This window comes from Dunckerocampus dactyliophorus, chromosome 4 (genome assembly GCF_027744805.1).
Source record: "Dunckerocampus dactyliophorus isolate RoL2022-P2 chromosome 4, RoL_Ddac_1.1, whole genome shotgun sequence".
NCBI lineage: Eukaryota > Metazoa > Chordata > Actinopteri > Syngnathiformes > Syngnathidae > Dunckerocampus > Dunckerocampus dactyliophorus.
The window spans coordinates 19,832,101-19,856,637 of NC_072822.1; the positions used below are offsets into that span (position 1 = coordinate 19,832,101).

Below are 24,537 nucleotides of genomic sequence, written 5' to 3' on the forward strand. Positions count from 1 at the left end.
TTGCATCCTGCAGCCCAACAATGTGTCTGCTGCCATAGCAACTGCGGAGGAGCACCGAGCAGCGCCGCCTGCTTTGTGCAATGGATGTCGCTCGTAGCAACGACCAATCACAAGTTGCCATCCTTTTTTTCTTGTGTAGGGGCAGTGTGAAGATGGAGGGATTGAGTGGGTGGGCTTTGGGCATCATGCATCTGCCAAGCAATAGGACGCGCGCGTCGTCACTCTTGCTCCTTCTAGACGTGGATTGGTGGAGCCAGCTTGACTTTGCAATCATATAAACATGTCTGCCGCTCGCCTATAGTGTGAGCCAAGCCTTCGCAGGAGAGCACGCTGCTCTACATCAAACTGCATAAAAGTCTCATTATGTATTTGCCTGCCTTCCTTGCAGAAGTAAATCTTGATTACTGCGCGGGGATATGCACATAGCTGCACGTGCACGCGCGAGGACACGCACGAGGACGCTTTCCTGCAGAGGCTGTGCTTTCATCACTATAATCAGCAGCCTAACTACTCGCTCGTAACATTTTGGGCTTTTTCGCTGCTCCGTTGAGAAGTGACAGGAGTGTATAGACCCCTCCTCTGCAGGGCGGGGCGTGCATTTTCATTTTCTATTTTTTTGGCGTGTGTATTTTTTTTGCCTACTCTGACACGTCTGCACTGAGTGAGTGGCATTGGCACACTGTCAATCGCTCACTATCAAACAACATAAAACACACACAGGCACACAGGCTGCACCTCATAAATTTTAGCAAGGCGAGATATTTTTTAGTTTTATTTTTGGCGCATCGCTTTATTACACAGCGCTGCATCCCTATTCATTTACAATCCTTGTTGCATGTTTTTTTTTCTAATCAGAAATCTCAACTTTTTTGCACAATTTTTATTGTAAAATATTTGGACACTACCACATTTTTTTAACGTGGGATTCTGCACAAGACTAAGATTTTTTTTTTATAACAACTGTTCGCAACGTTGGATATTTTTGCTTCCCCCGAGGAGGATTTTTGTGGACATTTTAGTGAAGAGATGCACCGGAGCGCCAATAAATGAGAGCTCACCAAAGGAGCAATTGTGTCCAAAGCCGTCAAATCCCACAGAACGAGAGAAGACAGATTGGCGTGAAGATTCGTGCTGGATAAGATGGACAACTGTCGGCAATTTTGACAGAGAAGTTTTGCATTAAATAGTCATATTTATGAAATATTGTCCAAAAGCCGCCTCGCGTTTTGCCAATTTGGACCGCGCGTAAAGAGGCAGCGTCAATTTGGACACATTTCTCCACCACACCGCTGCTATATTCTTCCTTTTTTACGTGTGTGTTTCGGACCACACTGCCGTGCACCCTCCTTGTCTTCGGCACATGTTCTAGCCCAATTCGTATATGAGTTTTTCAATTTGTGTGGCTCAGTGCACAGACTCTTTAGCGGCTCCGATGGACGATCAAGCCCGCATCATGCAGTCGATCGGTGGTGTCAGTTTGGCCGGCCACTCGGTACAAGGGGGCATGACCCTGCCGCCTCCACACGGACACGATGGCACGGACGGGGACGGACGCAAACAAGACATTGGCGACATTCTTCATCAAATTATGACCATAACCGATCAAAGCCTGGACGAGGCGCAAGCAAAGTTGGTTGTTTTATATGAATTAGTAACTTGTATGACATCCCTATAGTTATCATTCGTATTAATACATGCCCCCATGCAAGGGTGCGTTTAATGACAATCAGGTGTATTTACTGCCTCATAAAACCTCAAGCACATGTGATGGTTTTCACAGCAGTTTTTGATTTGAAGTGTTTTGACTGCAGTGCTCAAAAAAAGTTTGTATGCACACATCCTAGGGTTGCCACACAGCAGCCTAAGTATATGCTGGAAAGATGCATGATTTGAAAAAGGTTCATTAAACACATCACATTGGTCCTATTGACCTACAGATGCTCTGACCCATTAGTGTATAGTGTAAAAAAGTGTTATTACCTTGGGCAGCCATACACCTGCAAGTAAATGCTAATTAATAATGCATAAGGTAACATATCAGTGAACTTATATCAATATGTTATCTTGTCTTATACTGAAACAGGAAACATGGACTCAACTGTCACAGAATGAAACCAGCACTCTTCAGCGTTCTCTGCGAAATCAAAGAAAAGACAGGTAAGATTGTTACTATGTTTTCAAATCGTTAACCCGTATTATATTTAACAGTAGTGCCGCAGTGCAATCGCACACTTTTGCTTGCCATGACTGCATTCCGGTTTACAGGCGACCTTTGCCCAGATAAATTAGTCACACTGTTAAATATGACTGTGTGTCACACAAGTCATATTGTACACACAGTGCGCATTTTTGATTAAATTAAAATGATTATGCTCCACTATCATTCAATGCTTTGCTTAAAAAAAAAAGCAGGTTTTAAATCACACAGCATCTGCTCTATGTAGTGGACAAAACGTATGCTTTAAAAAAGCGCTATGAATTTTTCAAATATTTTTATATATGAAGGCAACAACACACTTCAACTGCTACTCGAATTAAGCATTTTTTATTCTAATACAACAAATATGTAATTTCCAAAATGACTGCAAAAAATGCACACATCGTGGTACATGGGTATTTTAGTCTCTCAATTTGGGCATGAATGCAATATTATATTATATACAAATATCGTCACTGAGTTTTTCTTCAAAACATGTAAAACGCTGCTACATTGTATTTCAACAAAGTCATTTTCTACATACAGTACTGTTCATGTTGCATTTTTAAAAGATACACTTGCCACAGGCCAAAACACCATATCATATATATGCAATTATAAAGAAAAATAATCATACATGCAGTGCAGTTGTTACCTTTAACAACTGCTCTTGTAATTACAGTGCTTCTGCAACAGTGATATGATATTTAAACTATTGCTTCTTACATAACTGCATTTCTCATAGAAATGGAGAAATAGGAAGAAAACAATGGTGTGAGTTTGGAGTCATTTTAGCAAACCTGATAACTTGTCAGATTTGTGACCTTTGTGCGGTTTATGAGGAAATTGGCTCGGGGGAGATCATAAAAGTTTATGAACTCCCCCCACTCAGGTGGTGGCCGCAGAGGCAGACAGAGGGGTCGGTAGTCGTCGAGCCGAGGTGTTCAGCTTTGTGTCGCCTGTTAAGACAAAGCAAAAGGAGCAGAGGATGCAGCTCACACGGTGTAGAAATACTTGCGATGACTTTTACATTAACTGCAAAAAATATAGATTTTTTTTTTCTTACATTTTTACCGTTACTACTCAGGTAATGTCGTGCACTCTGTGATTTTGCTACTCCAGTATAACATATTTCGCTGAACACCTGCATGATGCAAGAGAAGCAGTTTTAACAGGCCCTCAAAAATAGGCAAAAATTACAAAAACTGTAGATGAAAAATTATAGATGCTTCTATTGTATTTTGGTGTAAATAAGTGCACGCATACAGTGACGGTTGTGTAAGTGTTTGTGTGTGTTTGTGCATGTGCATGTGGTTTGGAGTCAGTGATAGAGCTCAGCTGGTGTGGTGGCCTTGTTGACCACCTTGTTTTTGTAGCACACAGTGCACCTTTCACTGGCCCGTGTAGCATCGCTCAGAGGGATTCCGTGGCCCTTTTTATGTCTCCTCAAATGGCACATGGGGGGCTGTATGTCAGCTATGGAAATGGTCTTTAATACTGAAACTGAAAGCGACCCAAGAAAGTAATTCCTGAGTGCAATTGTTATATTGTAGGAACTCGCTGTTTCGTGCAAATACAGTATTTGGCTTTAAAGTTATACAGCTGCACATCGATGTTAAATATATTGGAGTGGAAACTACTTTAAAGCAACAGTGCGACATAAAAAAGACTTTCAGAACTTTCTGGCTTTGTCGGGCTTCAGCATATTTCTGAATTTCTAATGCACTAGAAGTATTAATTCACTTTGATATGATAATCAAGCAGTAAGCAAGAAATGACATTAAGTGGCAGCATGAAGTGATTTGCCTGTCAGTAAATTGAGTGTTTTTGGGACCACCCGCATGTACAATTTCTTTGGGTTTGCTTTCAGATAAAATACATGTCAGAGGTGTCTTTCAGTCCAACGGTTTGTTTGCTGTACGAAAAAATGTCCGTTTTAAATATCCAATTCTTTTGTTGGTACAAAGAGTACATTCATGTCACACCTATGGCCCCTTGCTGTATACAGTGAATGCATTCACAGAAAATTGCCTGCCTTTCAGATGAGTTTTGCAGCTATTCCTGTGCGCTGGGTTTATTTTAACCTGCTGTCTTGCTTTCATGCTTGGAAGAGTGGCTCACAGCGGCAGCAGCAGCGGGAGAGGCAAGAATAACAAAGGTGAAAGATTACCTCCATATGGTATTTCTGACCAGGAAAAGAGAGGTTGTGTTGCAGGACCGTTCTTTGAAGTGAGGTTTAATCAATAGAAAGAGATTACACAGAACTATTACAGGCTAAATCACGGAGCGCCACTGAGAGGCTTAGTCCTCTCCACAGCGCTCTCAGCTGCATCGCGCTGCTTTTGGCTGTGTATTGACTTGTTGTTTTGCTGACCTTTGACTCATCAGGTTCAAAATCAGTTGGGGGTCTGCAGAGGTAGCGGAGTATGCTGCAAATGAAGTGAGGCCTGCATGTATAGAATCTTGTCGTGCATGTTTGATCTGCCTTCCGCAAACAGCTAAAGATGCTTTCAGGAATGCTTATCGACTCTTACATGCTATATGTGATGTTGAGCAAGCGAGACAGTGTTAACTAAATACAGGCCAGGATGAGGCTGTAATTAACCACAAGCAAGGCAGGCTAAAAGCATTACCTGCAGTAAATAGAGTTAGGAGCAAGGAGATAAGCATTTTTGAAATCTACCGGGAACAGTCATTTCAATGTTACATGACAAACTTAATCAGGCTGCGTATTTCAATCAGACGGTCATCATGATCGATGCACACTTGATTATTATTATTGTATGTTTGTGCTTAAAGCCACGTAGTAAAAAAACATAATGCGCATATAGTGTTTGTTGCTATTGTGGTTTGACTGGTGTTGAAAAAGCTCCATTGCACTCACAGGAGAGAACAGCAAGCTATTCAGCAGCAAAGACAATTGACTTTGGCTGCTTTTTGTCTCTGGGAGCCCCAGTGATGCGGCTGCAGTGACTAGATAGTGTTGTGCCCAATGGCTCACACACAGCTGGGTTCCTGACTGTTTTCAATAGCGGGGCCGCATGTGCTTCCTCCTCTAAAGCACGATGTGGACACGGGAAGATATGGCTATTATCTACGCAGCTCCCAAACACCCGATTCACCATCAGCAAAAAAAAAAGGAGATGAAGGCAAGCCAGGCAAAGAGAGAGGACACAAAAAACAAAGCAAAACAAAGAATATATCAGTTTCATTTGGAGGGCTAAATGCTTTTGTGTCGTGTATATAGATGCCTTTGCACTGCTACTATCTGCTTTTTGCACAATGATCCAGTGGTGTCTCACCATCTGCACCCATCTTGCACATTTCTCTCTCTTTATCGCTTTCTTTCTCTCTCTCTCTCTCTCTCTCAACCTCCTCCTCCTCTGTCGCTGGAAGCGTTTTCAGCGGGCTCCTGCGCGATCAACAGCTCATAATTGTTTTTTGCACATACGTTATGCAAATGAGTCTTTATGGCAACTGGCATAACAATTAGCATCCTCCAACAATATTTTAGTAGGTTAATTGCAAAATTTCTGAATTGTACGTCTGAGTTGTTAATTAGGCATGACAGAGGTGGTGAAATAGTTATCTGCAGGCGTTGGCAGCCAGCAGAGCCTGCTTGGGATGCAAAAAGGAAGGATTGATTGAAATGAGTTTACAGCAGTTGGTGTGTGGCTGCTACATATTCTTGCTCTCTGTTGCTAAAACTAGTAATACTATCAACTTGAAGCAGAATACAGTCAATCTCCTCACACTCGCAATTCTGCAGTCATGGCCCTGGCAATTTTTGTGCAATTTTGCTGAAATTTGTAGATTTGCTGTCTTTTTTTGTACAACAATAGGCCATTTTTTTTCCCACAGAAAACACACCTCATTCCTTCTAAGTTGGTAATAATTTATAAATATGTGATTGCACAAGTAAAATGTACAGCATACATGTACCACTGTTAAAAAAGACCATCATTTTTACATGTTGATATGTTTAGGCTTCACTGATCATGTGTTTTTTGTCAAGTGTTGCGATTTCACACTTTGTTTGGTCCTTGGCTTGCTGTGAGACGTGAAAGTGAAACCTATGCATAGCTTCTACTCTGTTACTCCGATTCGGTCTTTTCATCAATCATCTTACATTATTATCTTGCATTATCATTCATTAGCGGTGAGTACCTATACATTTTATAATTGAAAATGAATTTAATAAGTGTGTGAGGCATATTGAAGAGAGAAGGAGCTAAATCTAACCTAATAACGGTCACTCTTATTGCAAGTGTTGATCTGAAATCGGAGAAGAACATTCTCATCAAGGGAGAGCCTTGTGTCAAAAATAAACATTTCTATTAGCATCTCATATAGTCACAGATTTTTGCCATTCGCTGGTGATCCCGGATCGTAACCTCCGTGAAAAGTGGGATCCACTAAGCTAAAAGTTTGGCTTCAGTATAAATATAATGCTTTGAAAAATTGATATAATTTTAGAAAAGAAATAAAAAGTTTATGTTTGCATATTACGCAGCTTAAAAAAAATAAATGACTCTATACTTTATCACAAAAAAGTCAAAGGTGGGTTTCTAAAAACACTTCCCACACTGGAGAAAAACATTTTTATTCAACACTAAGGGAAACATGACTTATGAGGAGCTGCGGCACTGCTTGTTTCCACAGTGTGCATAACGTTCCAACAGCTTTCAGCGCTGCCGTTTTACAGAATTGACTTTAAACATTACACCTCCAAAGTTTCCAGCATCAGTGTGTTTACTCCCGTGTCCTTCGATGGGCGAGCTAGAATGTATGTAATGCCAAGCAGCCAGTTATTAGTGCAAGGAGGGCTTGAGTGAAAGACTGGCGCAAAGCAAGTCCTCTCTCAGTAATGACTCTGCTATTTATAGGTCCCTATTTCATTAACTCTAGTGTTTTCTCCTGGGACAATAGACACCATGATGTTCATTTACTCTGTACACATTACACGTGGACAACTAAATGACCGATCATTTGTGAGTGCGGGAACGCTGGAAGGAGTCTGGCTGTCCTTCGCTGTTGCTCAGCTAGCATGCGTTGGTAGGTGTTCTATTTTCTTAAATGCCCTTATTCTCCAGTACTGCTGTTGTGTGTGCTCATGCACACGAGCGTCCCCCCGACAGATGATACATCTCTGTGTGGAGAGCAATGAAAGAATTACAGTTCAACAGCCATTTATAACACACATCTTTTGATATCAGTCTCTGGTGAAAATGCATCGCCGCTCTTGTCTAATGTTGTTTCTCCGAAATAGAAAAAAGGGGAATCCACGCTGTTATTTCTCTCATTTGCAAGCAAGCAAATGAAGACCCTCTCCTCATTGCTCTGCTGTTCAGCGTTTCCTACATTAGAATGATGTATCGAAGGCAGAAATAGGAAAAAGACGGCTATGCAATGAAATTTTAATCAGCGTCTTCTGCCGCTTTAATAAGGCAAATAATTCTTATTGGCTGCTGTGTTAAGATCTCTAATATTTAATTCATAACAAACCTTGCATTATTCTGTGTTAGCCGAGAGTTAAGCTCCACACTGCTGCCTGCCAGTGGGCAACTGTGGGGAAAATGAAGTGCACACTGAGCATTTTCCTATATGAGTTGAGACACACTACTATTAAATTGTTTTGATGTTGTCTCTGAAATAAAATATGCATGCACAGTGCCTTTAATTAACTATTGCACTGGGAGACTGCAATGACCCCAGCCGCTGATCACTGCATAAACACTGACTCTCCTGCCTTTGTAATTTAGCCAGCTGTCAGTAAGGTATGACCATTGGCTGAGCAAACCATCTTTTTTATTATTCTAAGTCCTTGAAGTGCATTTTTGTGTCTGAAGTAATGGAAAGATGGCAAGGGGCCAGCAGGCTAGGTGCTGGCTCATGTTACACTGAAACAGCGGGCCCTGTTTTCGTCTCTCGGTGAAATGGCTTAATTGGTGTCAGAGCCCTGGGGATAAAGGCCTCTTGCTCCGAAACACAGCCACACAGGCCCTGTCTTCCCTCAACCAGCAGCAAGGACCAGCGTCTGCTGGTGAACGAGCACTAAGCCGTGGCTTAACAATACCAAATGATGTTTGGGATGACAGAAATTAATATGCGCTTGCTCCCAGAAAGCTATGATTAATGGCGGTGAACGGGGGAATGCTGTTCCTCTTCTTCCTCCTCTTGGATTGGCTTTGAAATACAAAACAAAAAGGAGAAACAGTTTTTTCTTGCAAAAGTGGAGGTCATCCAGAGTACATAAATGTAGCAAACATGGCACAAAGCAAAGCAGACAAGGAATGTTTACACCCATACGTGCTTGTAATTAGAATGCAGACAATTAAATGTCCTCAAGATCACACTGGAAGCATTTTCATAACATTATGCAAGATGATATAAAGTGATGATATGGTAAACTGGCACACAGGAGGTGTCGACAGTGCCAAGACCAAACAATCCTAATTTGGATCAGCACCAAATTGCAGCCCCCCGCTTTCGATACCCACATCGTGCAAACTGTACGTCTGCGTTTTGTCATTAGTATTCATGCATTATTCACTGCAAAATAAGGAAAATGTCTGACAATGCCCTCTTGTGCTGTTAGCAAAAGTTAAAATCCTGGCTACACATCTTTTCCTGCACCAAAATATTGTGGATGCTACTTCGGTCTAAGCCCCATTGCTCCCCAAAGTTTTGTCAAAATCAAACAAATAGTGATTAGAGCCCCAACCTCTTTGGCAGAGTTAACAAGGAATTGGTTCTAATTTTAAAATTGGATCCAGTGTTTCACCGAAATTACACACACGCACACGCACACACACATTGAGGCAGAGCCAAGCGTGTGAACAAAATGGTGGTGTGCCGTTGCCATGATAATGATCTGTATCTGTTGTGTCCTAGGAGGAGACACATGAATATTTAATTGTGTCTGCAAGAGAGATCCCCAGACCCTTCTGTTCATTTCTTACTTTCTCTAATGCGTCCCCCCCCCCCCCAGGTCCTTCCTCACTAAGTAATGGTGGATTAAAATGATATAAATTGCAATGTAAGGGATTTCTAAGGGCATTTATCTTTGCAAAATGCAGTTTAAAATTTAAATGTTAAGTTTAGACCGCCACCATTCTGCTGACATGGTGTGTGCGCCTCACGCTGGCTTCTTGAAATAAGCACTCCCTCTGTCCCAGCATGATTGATGTGCATTAAGCGTGCACTTTTTACATCACAGCGCTCCGGAAGATGATGTGGGTGCAAGGATATGAGTTAAACAGTGAATGAGTCGCCTCCTTTATTGATCCATTGTAGTGCAGGTGCTCCGTGAAGATGGTTGTCAGCTTTGACCGCCTATGTAAGCGATGTATGCCGACAGTGAGCTCTCGTCCTCTTCATGGCTGCATTTGCTTGATGAAACACCCTCAGCGATGGTCCTGTTCACTCGTGTGGTCTTACATTTGCAGGAAGGAGACCAATGCCCCATCCTGTGGCTTGTTTTTGCTCTCTTAATGCAATTAAGTAAAAGCTTTGCATGTGAATGGAATCAGTGGTTGAGGGGCAGAAGGTGTGGTTCCTCTCCTCTAAATATTCAACATTAGATGTTAAATTGTGTTTGTGTGTGTGTGTGTGTGTGCGTGCGTGTGTTGGCAGGCCTGATAGGCTATAGTGTGAAGGTGAAGTGTGTGACGCTTGGTGATGCCTATGTAAGTATGCAGAGCACGACAAGCCTCTCCCGGGTGCTGAAGGAGAGCATGGAGTGGCAGAGTTAATTTATTTAATGACTGAGCGTCTTATATCTTCCAAGCCCTGATTAGAATCCATGCTTGATGAGGGAAGCGATAGAAGGGTATGCACTGCCCCCAGGCCCTCACACACGCACGTTCTTGGTATGCTTTTTTTTTTCATCCCCACCCCCTTCATGCACTTTTTTCTCTCGATAAAAAGAAGAAGGCAAGTTTGAGAATTTTCAACTTCTTTACAACTTTGAGGCTGTGTATGCGGTCATGCCACGCAAATACAGGTATTTTAAAAACAGGTATTTTTCCATGTTTTGAACTTTTCAACAAATGTTTTCTACAGTTTAGAAAACATATGAATGCATTTCCAAAACCTGTTTGTGTGTTTTTGACTTTGGCTTGTGTGCACGACAAACTCCTGAGTTAAGATTTCCTAGAAAGACCAAAATTATTCACACCCTAGACATGTTTTGAGTATAAAACATGAAATAAAGCCATTTTCATTAACAAAAATATAAATGACAGGAGACGATTTTATACATTTTACACACTATTTACTAACTCCAAATGAACTAGCATTTTAAATCAAGCTAAAACATGATACACACCATAATATAATCGGTCTGTCTTGTTGCAATGTGTCTTGCATGTCGCTCCACAATTCCTCTGATTTAGGCTATAGGCTGGAGTTACAGGTATTTTGAACAGTATTCCAATTTTCAAACGCAGCACAGTATGAATAGTAGAAAGAAAGAGACACACTTTAATTCTACACAATTCAATTGGGCCATTATAGCCACTGCTCTTTTTTGTGTGGAAATGCAGCATTGCTTGAATGAACTTCAGGAGTTGTTCTCACACACGGACATCCAGTGGTCTTCTATGAACTGCCTTTGTTGTGTTGATGTTCGGCGTTCGGAGTGTCAGTGAATGCACCTCGTGGTAGTGTGGTGGAGAACAAGGATGTGTTGTTCCGAGGTTGCACGGCGAGACACGTTTGTGAGTTGGAGATACATACGTATGTGGTGTTGGAGTTTAACACTGCTGTTGATGTGTTGCGGTATGAATAAAGCAAAAAAAAAAAAAAAAGAGTGTGTGTAAATTTGTGGGGACGTTGAACTTGTCTCTATCCACGTCATAACAGAGAGGTGTGGCTATTCATGTTACACATGCATTCATTACGTAATTACACAAAAAATGTAATTCATTAAATACATTTGTTATAGCCGTTAACGTGTCATTTTGGACAACCCTAATTTTGCATGTATTAATATATTTAGCACTCTTTTCAGTGTTTTTTTTTTTTTTTTACATTTTAACAAAAAAGAAGTCAAAGGACCCCTTAGAATGGTGCAAAAAATTGTTCCCTCAAAATTGTCCGATAAGGTCAGAGATATGACTAATTTTCAGAATGTAATGTCTTACGATCTTTTGCTTCTCACTCCTATTTTATTTCCAAACAGAAGAAAAATATACATTGATTTAAACTCACAATTTGGCCTGGGTATGAATACATATGAATACTGTATATTTGATTGATTTTGTAGTTGTTTATAATCAATATTTTGTTATATAATATTATATAATGAAATATATAATATATTAATATTATATATATTAATATCAATAATTATACTGTATATAAGTGTAATGTTCAGGTGTAATTACACTTCACTATAAATCAGTTGTATGGGTCTCATTTTCTTTTGTGACATTTTTTTGTTTTTGTGGCTTTTCCAGAAAATCTTTCTTCTTGGCTAATTGCGGTCTTACTGTTAAGAGTTTAGAGCTCCACCTGTTGTATTGGCAGGCACCTGACACACTGCAAATGTGTCTTGTGTGGGCAGCATTTTAAAAAATGCCGTCGGTGTGGACAGGGATTTTTTTTTGGTACACTATGAACACAGTCTAAATGTGCATTTGTGCATGTGTGAATTTGTATTGGTGTGTATGTGGGGGGTCTGTGATAAAGACAAAGTGCTGGTGTGCTGTATGAACGTGGGAAAGCCAAACAGAGTGTGTCACTTTGGCAGCACAGGCTGTCAGCAATGGGAGCTGCAGTTGTAAAAATCATGACCTTCCTCTTTGCCAGCATGTCTCTCACAGAGCCAAAGCTCTGCCCTGTAGATCTGGGCTGGCGGTGGGAGGGAATACAAACAGGAGGAAAAAAAAAAAAAAAAACCCGTAAGAACCATAATTGTGAGGGGGTGGGGGTGGTGAAGTAATGAAATACTTCTTGACGCGATTGTGAAAGCGAAGGTGAGGCAGAGAAAGCAAATGGATGAGCAAAGCAGGGGAAAAAAAAAAATACTTATTGGGTTTTTGTTTTTCGACGAGCATTGTCATGAGTAATATCACACAAAGCAGAAATTATTTCTTCAGGCGTTGCTGTCAAGTGTTATTCAAATAACACCAACCTCACATTTGAATAACAGCCGACATTTTGAATTAATTAATCAGACAAGATAGTCTGAGCCTTTTCTCATTAGTCTACAGGTCAGGCTGGGGAAGATATATGCGCTGGTGATGATATACTTGTCCTTAATAGTGATTTATGGAGATTTTGGATTGTAGTCCATTTGTCAAAGGGCCTGCGAGCTGAAAAATAGGACAATGCATATTTCATTACCTAATCTTTGATATGTTCCGTGATGCTAAAAGATACTGTCCTGTTGTTTGTAGATGCACTTTTAGTCATTCTACTTGAGTGAGACACACACACGCACACACAGTCACACACATTTCATCTCTTATCAGAGATCTCTCCCATTTAACTTTTCCTAAGCAATTAAGCTACAGCTGTAAATTATAACTGTGTCGTACTTTAATTATCACGGTGTAAAAATAGAGTTCCTGTCTTTGATGGCGTTTCATTAACTCACTCAGTATTCTATGTCAAGAGGAGACAAAATGCAGAGAGCTTTGTGTTTGATGTGCATTAAACGAGTAAAATATGTCAAATATGTTATTTGAATACTGTAGAAAAGTTCAACTGTAATTTTATCTGAACGCACTTGTTGATTTGTTCCTATAGAGCTTGAATATTTTAAATGTGTTTTTATAGAATCGATAGAACCACTGAGGTGAATGTATATTTTTGAGTGATGCTGATGTTAATTACCTAGTGTCACCTTTACAGGTGTCAGCTAATAAGCAAATGGTTATTTATGTGCTCAGGTTGCACGCATACAGAAAATGCAGTGTGCATCTGTGATGTGTTTCTAATCTGAGCGTGTGCGGTGCAAGCGTGTGCACACAATTGTCATGAAACTGCAAGCTGTTGCCATTCCGCCGAGCAGCCCACACAAAATGCACCAACAGCGGTGTGACAAAACATTCAAATAAATTGCTGTCAGGCTTCCGTAACAGCAAGTGCAGTGATTTTTATCTGACATGTGGAAGCCCCAGACATGCAGCACTGACACGTAATGTCGAAACACCTGTGAAAGACGGGTGATAAAAATCAGGATATACGCATCCTCTGCATAACAATGGCCATCATTATTTGATATTATTACTCTTCTGTAAAAGTGAGTCCAAGATAGAAATGTATGCCTGTGTGTGTGTGTGTGTGTTTTTAAGTCTGGATAATAAATGATCCTGGGTCCTTGTTAGCATAGCTTCAGTACAAATGTACAGTTCAACTGAATTATGCAGCCTTATCAACAAGTACTAAACCCGTGTTTATATTCATACAGAATTATTTATCTGTCAGAGCAAAGGACCATGTTTTTGTTTGCATGCAAACTAATTCCAAGGTTGGGGCATGTATTTATTCTGGTCCAGCATTATTATCCACAAGTGGATTGTGTTGATGACACAAATGCTTATGTATAGCCAAAATAATTACTTTGTTTTTGTGTGCCGAATGCAAAGCTTTCTTTCATTTTTCTTTATTTTTGGGCTCAAATGTTTGTCATCCTATTATTTTGTATACATTTTACTGTAAGGGAATCGGCTAATCACTTATAAAGCATAAAATGGGTGAACAAATTCATTCAAAATCCTTTTTTTCCTAAAATTGTTTCAGATACAAAGGAGCCACTGCAGGATGCACCATCTATTCTCTACTGCATTGTTATTTTCTCCCTTATAGGTTCCTAATGAGGAATCAGCCCTCATTATGATTTTAAGGATGAGAGAGGAAAGCTTTTAATTAATGATATGTAAATGGTTCTGAATTGATTATGTTACAATATCAAGAGAGATGGGTAGTAGCTGTGGTGTAATATATTTTAATTAAGAATTAATTAAAAATGATGGCAATTTTATCGAGGCGCACGGAAAATAGAAGAATTTCTTCTCTGTCACAATTAAATCGGTCCCTGATTAAACAAACAGAGCCACTTTATTCATTGAGGAGTTATATTTGAACAATTCCAGGAAGAGTTGTGTTGAATGTTAACAAAAAAAAAAAAATGGATGCGTCGTGGTTGTGAAGTGTCGTGGTCGACCACAAGCTGGGTTGTGTGGGGTTAATGGTGATTTATCTCATTCCTAATTCATGAGATCCTCCTAGTCTGTGTTAGGTGGATCAATGGTGCCGTGTCGCCCCTTTTGAATTCAGCATCTGCAATTAGATTTGGAATGTGAAATTATGACGAGGACACAAAGGTGTGTTTTTTTCACTTATGGCGTGTGAATGCGTGCCTCGATTTCGTTTATGAGGTTAAGAGATTTGTGTGAAGAAGATGAGTTGTAACTAGACTTGGATCCTCGTTAACCTTTTTAATTGCTGTCGCCTTTTCTTTCATTCATTCTTCAGGGCAGAAGCAAACAGAAGACATTAGCTGCATTAATGGTGTGAGCCACTATTAAAGGCAGCTAGGTCTTTGTTTTCTGCTAACGGTGGCATGCATGCGCTGTGCTAAACTCGCCGATCAATGGCAGAGAGGCTGCTATCACAGGACCTGGAGCAGGCGTAGCTCAGGGGGGAGGAAGAGGGTGTCCCTGGTGGTTCATTTTGATTGGAGCGCACCGTTTGGTGTTGAAAGGCGAGGGAGAGACAGGCTGTTGGAAGCAAATCCCACCGGATCAGTTAGAGCTTTGCAACAAAAACACCTTGATTCCTGGGAACGTTTGCTTTGGAAAGGGGTGAATTTAAATAAACAAGAAAACCGAGAATGCAATGATCTAAAGCATTTCTGAAGCTTTATGTGTTCACAGAGAAACATTGTAGCTCAGGCTTAAATTAATTTGGAATTCTTGCTTCTTATCACGGTAAATAGCTGCAGTGCGAAAGGGAAAATCGAATTCCGTATTGTCGACATGGTTTTTGCTAAAAAGTGCTTCTAAAACAAACAGAACATAAGGTAACAGAAGGTTACTAATGCTATAGGTTCAATGTAGAGTGTGTGTTTGTGTTTGTGCACGTGTGTGTTTGTGTCAGCTGAGGGATTTTATGAGCTAACCAATCTGTTCTGGGCAGCAGGGAGGATGTGCTGCTTGAAATGCAGGGAGTGCTGAATGGATTATTAGTCCTAGTCCCTCCTCATACCATGTCACATGTAACGGCTCGGAGACAACATGAGCATCCTCCACATGCAGGGATGTACACACATGGGGGGCGCGAGCGTATGCATACATGCATATACAGTATCGTGTGCATGCACGCTAATGTTGGGGAGAGCATCTTGTTTTTGACACCTGCAACTAGTTGCAATACATCACTGTCAGAATCGTTTTCTCCACCTCTCCACATTTGTCCGTTAGTTACCCATGGAGGCCTTTGTCAAAAAGTTGAGCAGTCTTGGCATTAGCTCCCTAGTGAGGACAGCAAAGTTCTGCTGGGAGTTGCTGTGAAGCGAGTGTCATCACCAGGTTGTTTTCGAAGCATCCAGCAGTGACCCAGAGACAGCAGAGTATGCAAAATCTGTTTTTTTTTTAATGCTCCACCATTCATTCTTACCACGAACCCATCACTGAAAACGCACCCTTGTATACACCCTTGGTTTGATGAAATTCTGCGACTTGAATGCTGCATGGAGACAGCAAATAAGGTAATCTGAATTGGTTGTACCACTTCCTTCAAGATGAGCACTGTGCTGAAGGTCCGTTATTGCTGCTGGTAGTGGCGAGCGGCCCCAGTTCCGGCCATGACAGAGATGGAAGTAAGATGGGGGGGATGGTCAGCATCTGAACTGAACTGGATGATGGGAGCCAGAACATGAAACAATGCCGGGGGAACGTCTGGTGGGTTCGCTGCACAGAATTACAAGCGAGGGAGCAGGCCTGCTGAGGCAATTACAGCTTAATGGGGTCATTTGGAAGGCAATTGCCAGGGGTTAATGTAGTATGGAGAGATGAGGTGAGATTGAAGTAAAATTTTGGGTTAGAAAATGTGTTCAAATGAAAAGGGAGCAGGCGGACCAGTAGCACAATGGCTGAGGAGGAACTTGAATGTCCGATCTTGTTTGTACCAGTGGAGCTAACACGAAATGAGTGTGTGCATACAGGTGGGTTCACAAAGGCAATACAAATGTTAACGTTGTCTCGACCGTTTGGCTGTCACACAAAAAGCATGTTGTTGTTCACTTGTGACGTATTTCCTTGCAAATATTGTACAATGCCCTACAAAATAGGAGACGGTGTTATAAATGACAGAGGAAGTTGTGATAGAAAAGCTATATGAGACACCTTAGAGAATAGCTTTAAAAGGTTCATTATACACTGTTGCGTTATCCAGTTCATTACCTTAATTGCCCAACATAATCTGGTGCTGGAAGGCTGCACTGGAGCTTTGGGATGGAGTCTTTGCCAGGACCCCCTGGCCCTGGTCTCATCTCTCTGATCCCCCGATTTGTAGCTAGCAGACCAATCATGCTAAAGCCAAACTTTGATCAAAGCCAAAGTTACTTAAGTTGAGCCATGTGAAATCCCCTGGGAGCTTGCATGTGTGGTGAAGCATAGGAAGCACTCGTGCTGCTGCTGCTGCTGCTGCTTGTGACTGTGCTGGACTATACTACATTAGAGTAGACTTATTGTAAGTTGTACGCATTTATACACGATAATGCTTAAGAAATGAACTTAACATCCTCTGTGGGTGGAAATTGTTTGAAAGTCCACTTGCTTTATTACCCTGGTCTGTGTGAATCCTGTATGTGTGTGTCTGGCTGTGTAGTCTCCCCTCCCTGCTCCTCTGCACAGGGTTTTGGCCATGAGCCGGCCACTTCACTGAGGCAGATTTTCTCAGGCTCCCCAAAGGCTATTTTACCAGGATTCCCAATTGGTCTTTACCCATTAGCAATGTTCCAAATCATTTACAGAAGACTCTGTTTGCTTTATGTGGTAATGGATTTATGGCTCGCTTTACTGGGATTGAACGGTTCAAACTTTCATTGTCCTTTTGGTTTGTTAGTTTATTCTTATGGTTTTGTTTGTTTCAATGTGACAGCATGTTTTCTCTGCATTCTCTCGCAGTTCACTATGTGAAGGTGGTGGAGCATTGTGTCAGTCCTGCAGGAAAAAAGGGGATGATGCAGCTCTGTTGTCATTTTAGAGTGACAAATAGACAGTGGCAGACCATCAGAAAGGGGGAAGAGTGAAATGGTGTCACTGACAAACTGCTATGACCTTTGGGTCCTTTGGCCTCCAGAGTGCACGGCACATACAGTTTTTACCTCCGGACAGCTACAGTGTGAACTCGATGGCTGGTGGTCCTTTCCCTTGGACAACAGCCTTTTCGATAATACTGTTTGCTCACTAATCACTGAAATAATTTACTATACTCAAATGAGGTACATGCTTTTGATAGAATATGAAACGAGAGAGATGTGAAACTCTTTTTATATGGTCAGTTTTGTTTGGGGCGGGAGGACACTTTCATTGCTCTTAAAGCTAAAGCGTATTTCGAGGCCCTCAACCGATTCATGTCACCAAAGCATCCCATCAAAGCCTGTCTCCTTCCTGTGGAAGGTAGAAAAAAATCAATGCTGCAATCTTTTCTTTTTGCCTCCTCCAATCCGTAATTGAAATGGAAAATCAAATGAACGGCAAGCAGATAATTGTTTTATCAATATTCCCTGCCTGCCCTACAAGGGTCAGTGCAGAATGATCATGAGTCGGGGATATGACGAGGACAAAATGTGAAATTGAACAGCTAGGAGGCAATAAATCAGCCTTGACAACTAAGAGTGACCAGCATGTAGCTGCAGCACACACTTCTCCCTTCAGAATATGTCCTGAAGCTGCCACGCTAAATAGGGAATATTCATCTCATTATTGCTGCACTTAATATTATTGATATGAAATATCATTCGGGAAGTCAAGGTTACTTGTGCTATAATTGTTGTCGTTCTTGGTACGTGATATTGAGGGTATAATAGAGGGCAAACAATGTGATCTGCTTAGAAAGTGGGAAAAATACGTTTGGGAAAGATGCTCAAGAAGAGCTGTGGAACCTAAAAGGTCGAACACAATCCGATCCGTTCGGGGATCCTGGTTGACCTCTAGTTTGTTTGGATTTTTCGAAATCAATTCCAGTTTTCAATTAAATGGTCAACAATGGTCAGTGCTGGAGATAATCGATATTGGCTTTCTAACCGGTATCCGATATGCCAATATTGTCCAGTACTTAATTTTCGATACCTATATAGGCAGCAGTGTCACGCTCCGCTGGACAGTTTGGTTTCGTTTCTGTAGTTCCGGTTTTGTGCTCTTATTTTGCCTTTTGTTTCCGGTTATTGTGTGTTCAGTTCAGTTTATGGCTTGATGCCAGTGTTGCGCTACAGCAAACGGCTGTAGTGCATTTGTAATTAGATGGTTACTTAGACCGAGCGTGGGCGGTCGGCCAACACCGGTTCATTGTCTATTCTACATGCTTTGCATGGTGTTATGTTTGCAGCATTGTTAGTCACGCGAGCCTAATCCCAGAAAACTTTATCACCTTTTTGACCTCCCCGTGATTTTGTTATTCCATTTTGCACGGACACCTTCTGTTCATTCTGCCTGAACCTATGAAAGACTTCTTACCTGCACTTTGAGCCCTGCCTCTGCATCATGGGGTCACGCAGCTTACCTAACCGTGACAAGTAGTTCTTCCCTAAAACTAATGTCAGTTTACATCTCGTGTAATGAACCACATTCTGTGATGCCACGGGATGTATTTCACATCATTTCAGAAATTTCAAAAACTGTTTGTCTAATTACGACATATACTGAAATATGCAGTGGAAGTTATGGAAAAAATGACACATTTACTTTTGTTTGACATTTTGTCTCCACAAAAGTCATTAAACAAATCATGACAAATAGTCAAGTAAAATAATGCGTTCTTCTACTCTCAACAATTAAGTCAGGTTAGTCTTAATAAATTAACAAATAATCTCATTGGGGCCACACGGTGGTATGGTTACCATGTTGGCCGCACACAATCAGGAAATCTGGAAGGCCTGGGTTCAAATCTTCATTGGGTATCGCTGTGTGGAGTTTGCATGTTCTCCCCGTGCGTTTTCCCTGAGTACTCTGATTTCCTCCCACATTCCAGAAACATGAATGTTAGGTCCATAAGTATGAATGTGAGTGTGAATGAATGATAGTCTACATGTGCGACTGGCTGGCGACCATTCTAGTGTGTACCCTGCCTCTCATCCAGGGTCAGCTTGGATGGGCTCCAGCACACCCTCGCGACCTTAGTGAGGACAAGCGGCATAGAAAATTAATGAATGAAGACTCTCATTAAACAATGCAGGTAACTACATAGTTTGGAAAGTTGCACATTTCTATGTGGCACAAACATCCACATTAGAACAAAGTGCAAAGTATGAAACTGTGGACTAATACAATCAGTGAAATTATAAACTGGGCGTGAAATTACACACAGCATGTTACACATGAATGCGGCATGAACGAAACATATTAGATTCGAAGTATTAAAGAACGACGCCTCACCCACCCCTTGCATAATGAGCGCTTTTATTGCAAATTGCATATTTACGATCCAAAAGTGAAATTTTGACGAAAATAATTCCAGACCGCGAACATACTGACATTGCAAGCTTGTTGCTGTGTGACGCGTGCCGATAGCATTATCCGCATTATTATGCCAGCATATACGTAGTCAGTTCAATATCCGGGTTTTCAGAATATACCGCAAATTTTTAAATGTCCTGACTTGATTTGACTTACTCTATATCAAACTGAAATGTCTATTATGCTTCTTATTATATGTAACTTTCAACGAATCCATCTAGACTTTGTAAAAACGGCAGATGAAACTGTTGCCAGAGAATTGACACCCTTAATTATATGATGCCCATTTTCATTCGGCTCCTCCAGTCACAAGTAATTGACAAAAATACGGAGCCGACAGGAGAATGTCACAAACAATGAATGGTCACAGCTCGTAGAAAAATCAATGACAAGGGGGTTGAAGTCGGTCTCGAGTGCTACTTGGCAACGTTACACTGATTGTGGAAAAAAGCTGTCTTTTGTGGGGCTCACTGATCAAAAGGAAAACTTGATTGCTTTAATGAATAAAACTGACAGGTGAAATATAGACACTGCAGAAAAGAATGTTGGCGTCGCTTTAAGTGGCTGCTATAGGCTGAACTTCATGTGAATTTGCTAGACTCGCCTCACTCCCACCTCATATGTGCATCTGCATGGCATCATAGTGGCTCCCGTTTGCTTGTACGCAGCAGTTGTCACCTTGTAAAGCCTCTCACTATAAGAACATGCATGACTGAATATTGTATTAGCGGTGCACTTTTACAATTTGAAGATCAGTAAGGACATTGTTGAGGCAATTGATGTGTATCTGCCATGTGTACGATACAAATTATGTGCATTTTACAGTGTATATATTTACCCTTGAATGGGAGGGGGGCAATAATTGGCAGTGTCTAACAAATGGCCAAAGTGATGAAAATCCCCCCTACTTTGTTAGGATTGCATTTGTAAGCTTTGCACCATATGCTACTTTCCTCTTTAGCTGGGATTATGCCATCATTATTGCTGATAAAAGCTGTTTACTGCCTTGGCTCCAAATCGATGCTCGGGGCGCTCTGAAACTGGCATTCCCTCTCCAGAAGAGTTCATTCCTTGCCAGCTGCTCAGGATTCAACCCCTTTGTTTCAAATTTCACAGTTTTTGTCATGTTTATTTTCTGTTTAGCCCCCGTTCCATCTCCGCCCTTACAGGTTTCTCCTGCATTAGCATGCGTTTGGAACAATTTGACATTTGGTTCGCTTGCAGCAGATTGAAGGTGTCTCAGACATAATTGGTGAGAAGATATTTGGACGACATTTCCTGCTGACTTCAGGAGAAAATGTAGTCAAGAAGCAATAATGCCTGTTTGCTTTCCTGACAAAATGCAATCATAGAATTGAAAAAGCTGTGAATCGAGAACGATTGCAAAGGCTCCCCTCTCACAGTGTTAACAATCAATGGCATAATCAGTCACTCCAGATTCAGCTCGACAGCTGTGTTAAGATAACAACTGGTTCTCACGACTATAGCAACCTCAATGACCTTCTGTGGCTCAAATTAATAACGTAAAACCAACACAAGACTGCCGCTCCTTAGGTTCTCATGCAGCCAGTGATAAACTACCTTTTTGCCTTACCATCAAAGACCACTCAGAGAAGCCATGCGTCAAGAAATGATCCATAATGACACATTTTTTCTCTCCTTTTTTAAAACCCAAGATCCAAGTCCCTTATATAATGTCTCCCACTCTTCCTCTGTAGCTCCCTACTACCCAGGGAAATCATGCTGATCAATATTTCCCATTTTGGAGGAACTGCTGCAGACGTTCTCATTGGATTTACTGTAGCCCTCTGTTGGACTTTAATCAAGCTATAATTTAGATCCAAGCAAACAGAACTACCCCTCTATCCGTCTTTGTCCGTCTGTCTATCCATCCATCCATTTTAGATGCGTGTTGTCATATGCATGTGCATTCATAATGTCTTCACAGCACATAAATCGCAGCATGCTATCCCACTACTTCTTAATATTGGTCAAGGACCATTGAACAAAACAGTTTAATGCACCCTCAACCATCTTGGTCGTGGCAGGAAGCAGAGAGAGACTGCTGACATGGCTGACAACAAGGATCAAACTCTTGGTGCTTTATTAGTGTGTATTTGAAAAGGAACACCACGAGAGAAGTTGTCATAGACATGGATGGATTTAGTCGAAATCATTGGGGTACAGTTGTCGGTCGCCACGTCGCAGTTCAAATTATTAGTATTTATTGATGAAGCATGCTGTGTTGTGGTTCAATACAGCCTATTATTAGTCAAGAAATCTACATATTTTTTTGCTTCAATTGTCAAGCAAAAAAATGGCAAAATTAACTAAAATACAAATATAAGGCATTTAAAAAACATATTCAAAGGCATTGATGAAATGCAGTGGTCAGGAGGTGTCAATAACTAATCCCTCATAAAAAAACAAGATAGTTTTACGATTGCTACAATGTTGAAATTTGGCTCTGAACCCCGTCACTTCGTCACTTCTTGTCCAACTCTCTTCCAGGTCCCTTAAGGAACACACTTATAGTAACACGCACAAGCACAAGGCTTATGCATGTCTTAAATGGCTCATTTACTCTTATTGTGTCTACTATACTGGGTTATACGAGTGTAAAGGCGACTACGGGGTGTTATTTCATGTCTAGAGGGCTCTTATTATGTTAAAAATGTATTGAGAAAGTTGTAAACAGGTTTTCTATGCTCTAACAACAAATATATTCAATTTATAAATAAGGAATAATCTGTATCTCTCCTGTAAAAAATGTTCCTATTCACTGCATTGATGCTGGTAGATAACATCTAAGTGCGAAGCCATAACAGATCCATCCAACTTTGATTTCTACATTCATGGAGTATATACAAACTATACCACATATCCAAAGGTTAGCATGAGAGGGTTTTTAGGAGACAGAGAGTATCCAAAACATTTTTGACTTAGTCACTGTGCATTTGCACTGTTTCTTTAGCAACGACTACCGGCCTGTTCTGCATAACAGCTTTTCTCTAGTCGTTTTTGCAGCTTTGTGTGAGTGGTAATTGTTTTGATAACATTTTCTTGGTACTTGAAACTTCTCCAAACCACACCGAACAATATTCACTCAGTAGATCTTCTCATGCTTTGTGTATGCTGATGGATTAGAATGCAGGGAGTTGTCGACTCTTCTTCATGGCAGGTGGTGACACAGCGTGTGTGTGGTCCCCATCACAGGTGTGTGCAATTAGCCTGACAGCTAGTTCTGGATAGCCATGAAATACAAGCCTCTAGTGTTTATGTGTATGTGTTTAAGTATCTGCCTTTGCCCGTCTAAGTGTGAATGCACATGTGCCTAACAGTCACACACATGTGTAAACGTGCAGCCTCACAATTGTTTCACAAAGCGCACAGTGGGTGCAGCAGCATAACAGGATGTTATGCACTATATGGGTTCTTGTTGTGAAGGCTGGGGAATCTGGATGTCATTTATTTAGCACTCTGTAGTGGGAAATGGACTTGGAAGAAAGGAGTGGGTAATGTATTGGAAAATATCCCTTTCAGCACCTCAGCATTACTTGTCATAGGTCAGGCTTAAAACGTAGCTTGATACAGTTATTAACCCTAATCCAGGCATAAACACAAATCCTCAAGCATCAGCCCAATTAATAATTAGGATAATTAACATGCATTTTAAACAGGGGCTGGTCTTGTCGTTGCCAAAGCAAGGATGGAGGTAATTAGGGCTAACGGAGCAGCGCCTAGGGCCTGTACCCGCGGACGTGCTACAGTTTTTTTCTAGTCTAGTAATTGACAAGTGCAAGACAGGTTCTCTCGGCTTAGAGCGAAACCCCCTATGACAGAATTAATAGTTGGCAAAGCGCTCTTAAAGCCTCGGCATTGTTTCTGTCACTTGTTTGGTTTGATGTCACTGTTAGACATTATAAATCAATAGTGTCAGATTTAGCAATGTTTATAGCCAGCAATGGTTTATTATTTCATGTGACTGTCATGGACAAATAGTATTTATCATAGTGGTCTATAAATTACAGCAGACAGACTGTTGGTTTACCCAAACCCACTCTGCTCTTACAGAGCCCATTCCAATGTCCGTGTACATATTTAGAGTAATTTATTTTCTCAGCCGTAGGCCCACATTAACCCTCTGTTTTCCCATACTCCTTGGAGACTTCTTGGGTCTTGGCTGCTCAGTCTCCTCTGACACATGAACATAAGGACGAAAGTCTCTTTTGAAATGACTTGTCCCTTTCTGTTTTTTCAGACCTAACATTTCAGACTCACGTCTTTCACGGATAGACACCTTCTTTTATGTTGTTGTTGCGTTATCAATTTGTCCAATTTAGGCAGACTGTATGAATGTAATGCATACAACAATTCTGTCCACTCAGTCTTTATTTTCTCATTTTTTTAGGTACTTTTTTTAACAAAGTGATTTTTTATATAAAACATTTATCTTATTTTTGATAGTTGTCTGTTCCAAAAAGTCAAAAACTGAAATGTACGAAAACCGAACCAATTTTTCCTTTAAGAAATCATGTCAATCCGATTAATCAGCCACCCAAACGTATTAACAAAAATAATTTTTATCAATTAGAAAGTAAGAAATGACAAATGAAATGGATAAATGCACATTTAACATCACCTTTATCT

At 40.9% G+C, this 24,537-nt stretch overlaps 1 protein-coding gene across 7 annotated transcripts in view; it reads left to right on the forward strand.

The window, feature by feature from the left end:
- The first annotated feature begins 306 nt into the window (after nucleotides 1-306).
- The window catches only part of pbx3b (pre-B-cell leukemia homeobox 3b), a 70,880-nt gene continuing 46,649 nt past the window's right edge, over nucleotides 307-24,537 (forward strand). For 5 of the 7 annotated variants that reach the window (XM_054773160.1, XM_054773156.1, XM_054773158.1 and 2 more), the window contains exons 1-2: nucleotides 307-1,629; nucleotides 2,084-2,157. In XM_054773160.1, coding sequence (XP_054629135.1) covers nucleotides 1,382-1,629; nucleotides 2,084-2,157 — 322 coding nt within the window. In that variant the 5' untranslated portion in view covers nucleotides 307-1,381. Of the gene's footprint in view, nucleotides 1,630-2,077; nucleotides 2,158-24,537 lie in introns of all 7 variants that reach the window. The other 2 variants (XM_054773155.1, XM_054773157.1) reach the window with 1 other exon arrangement.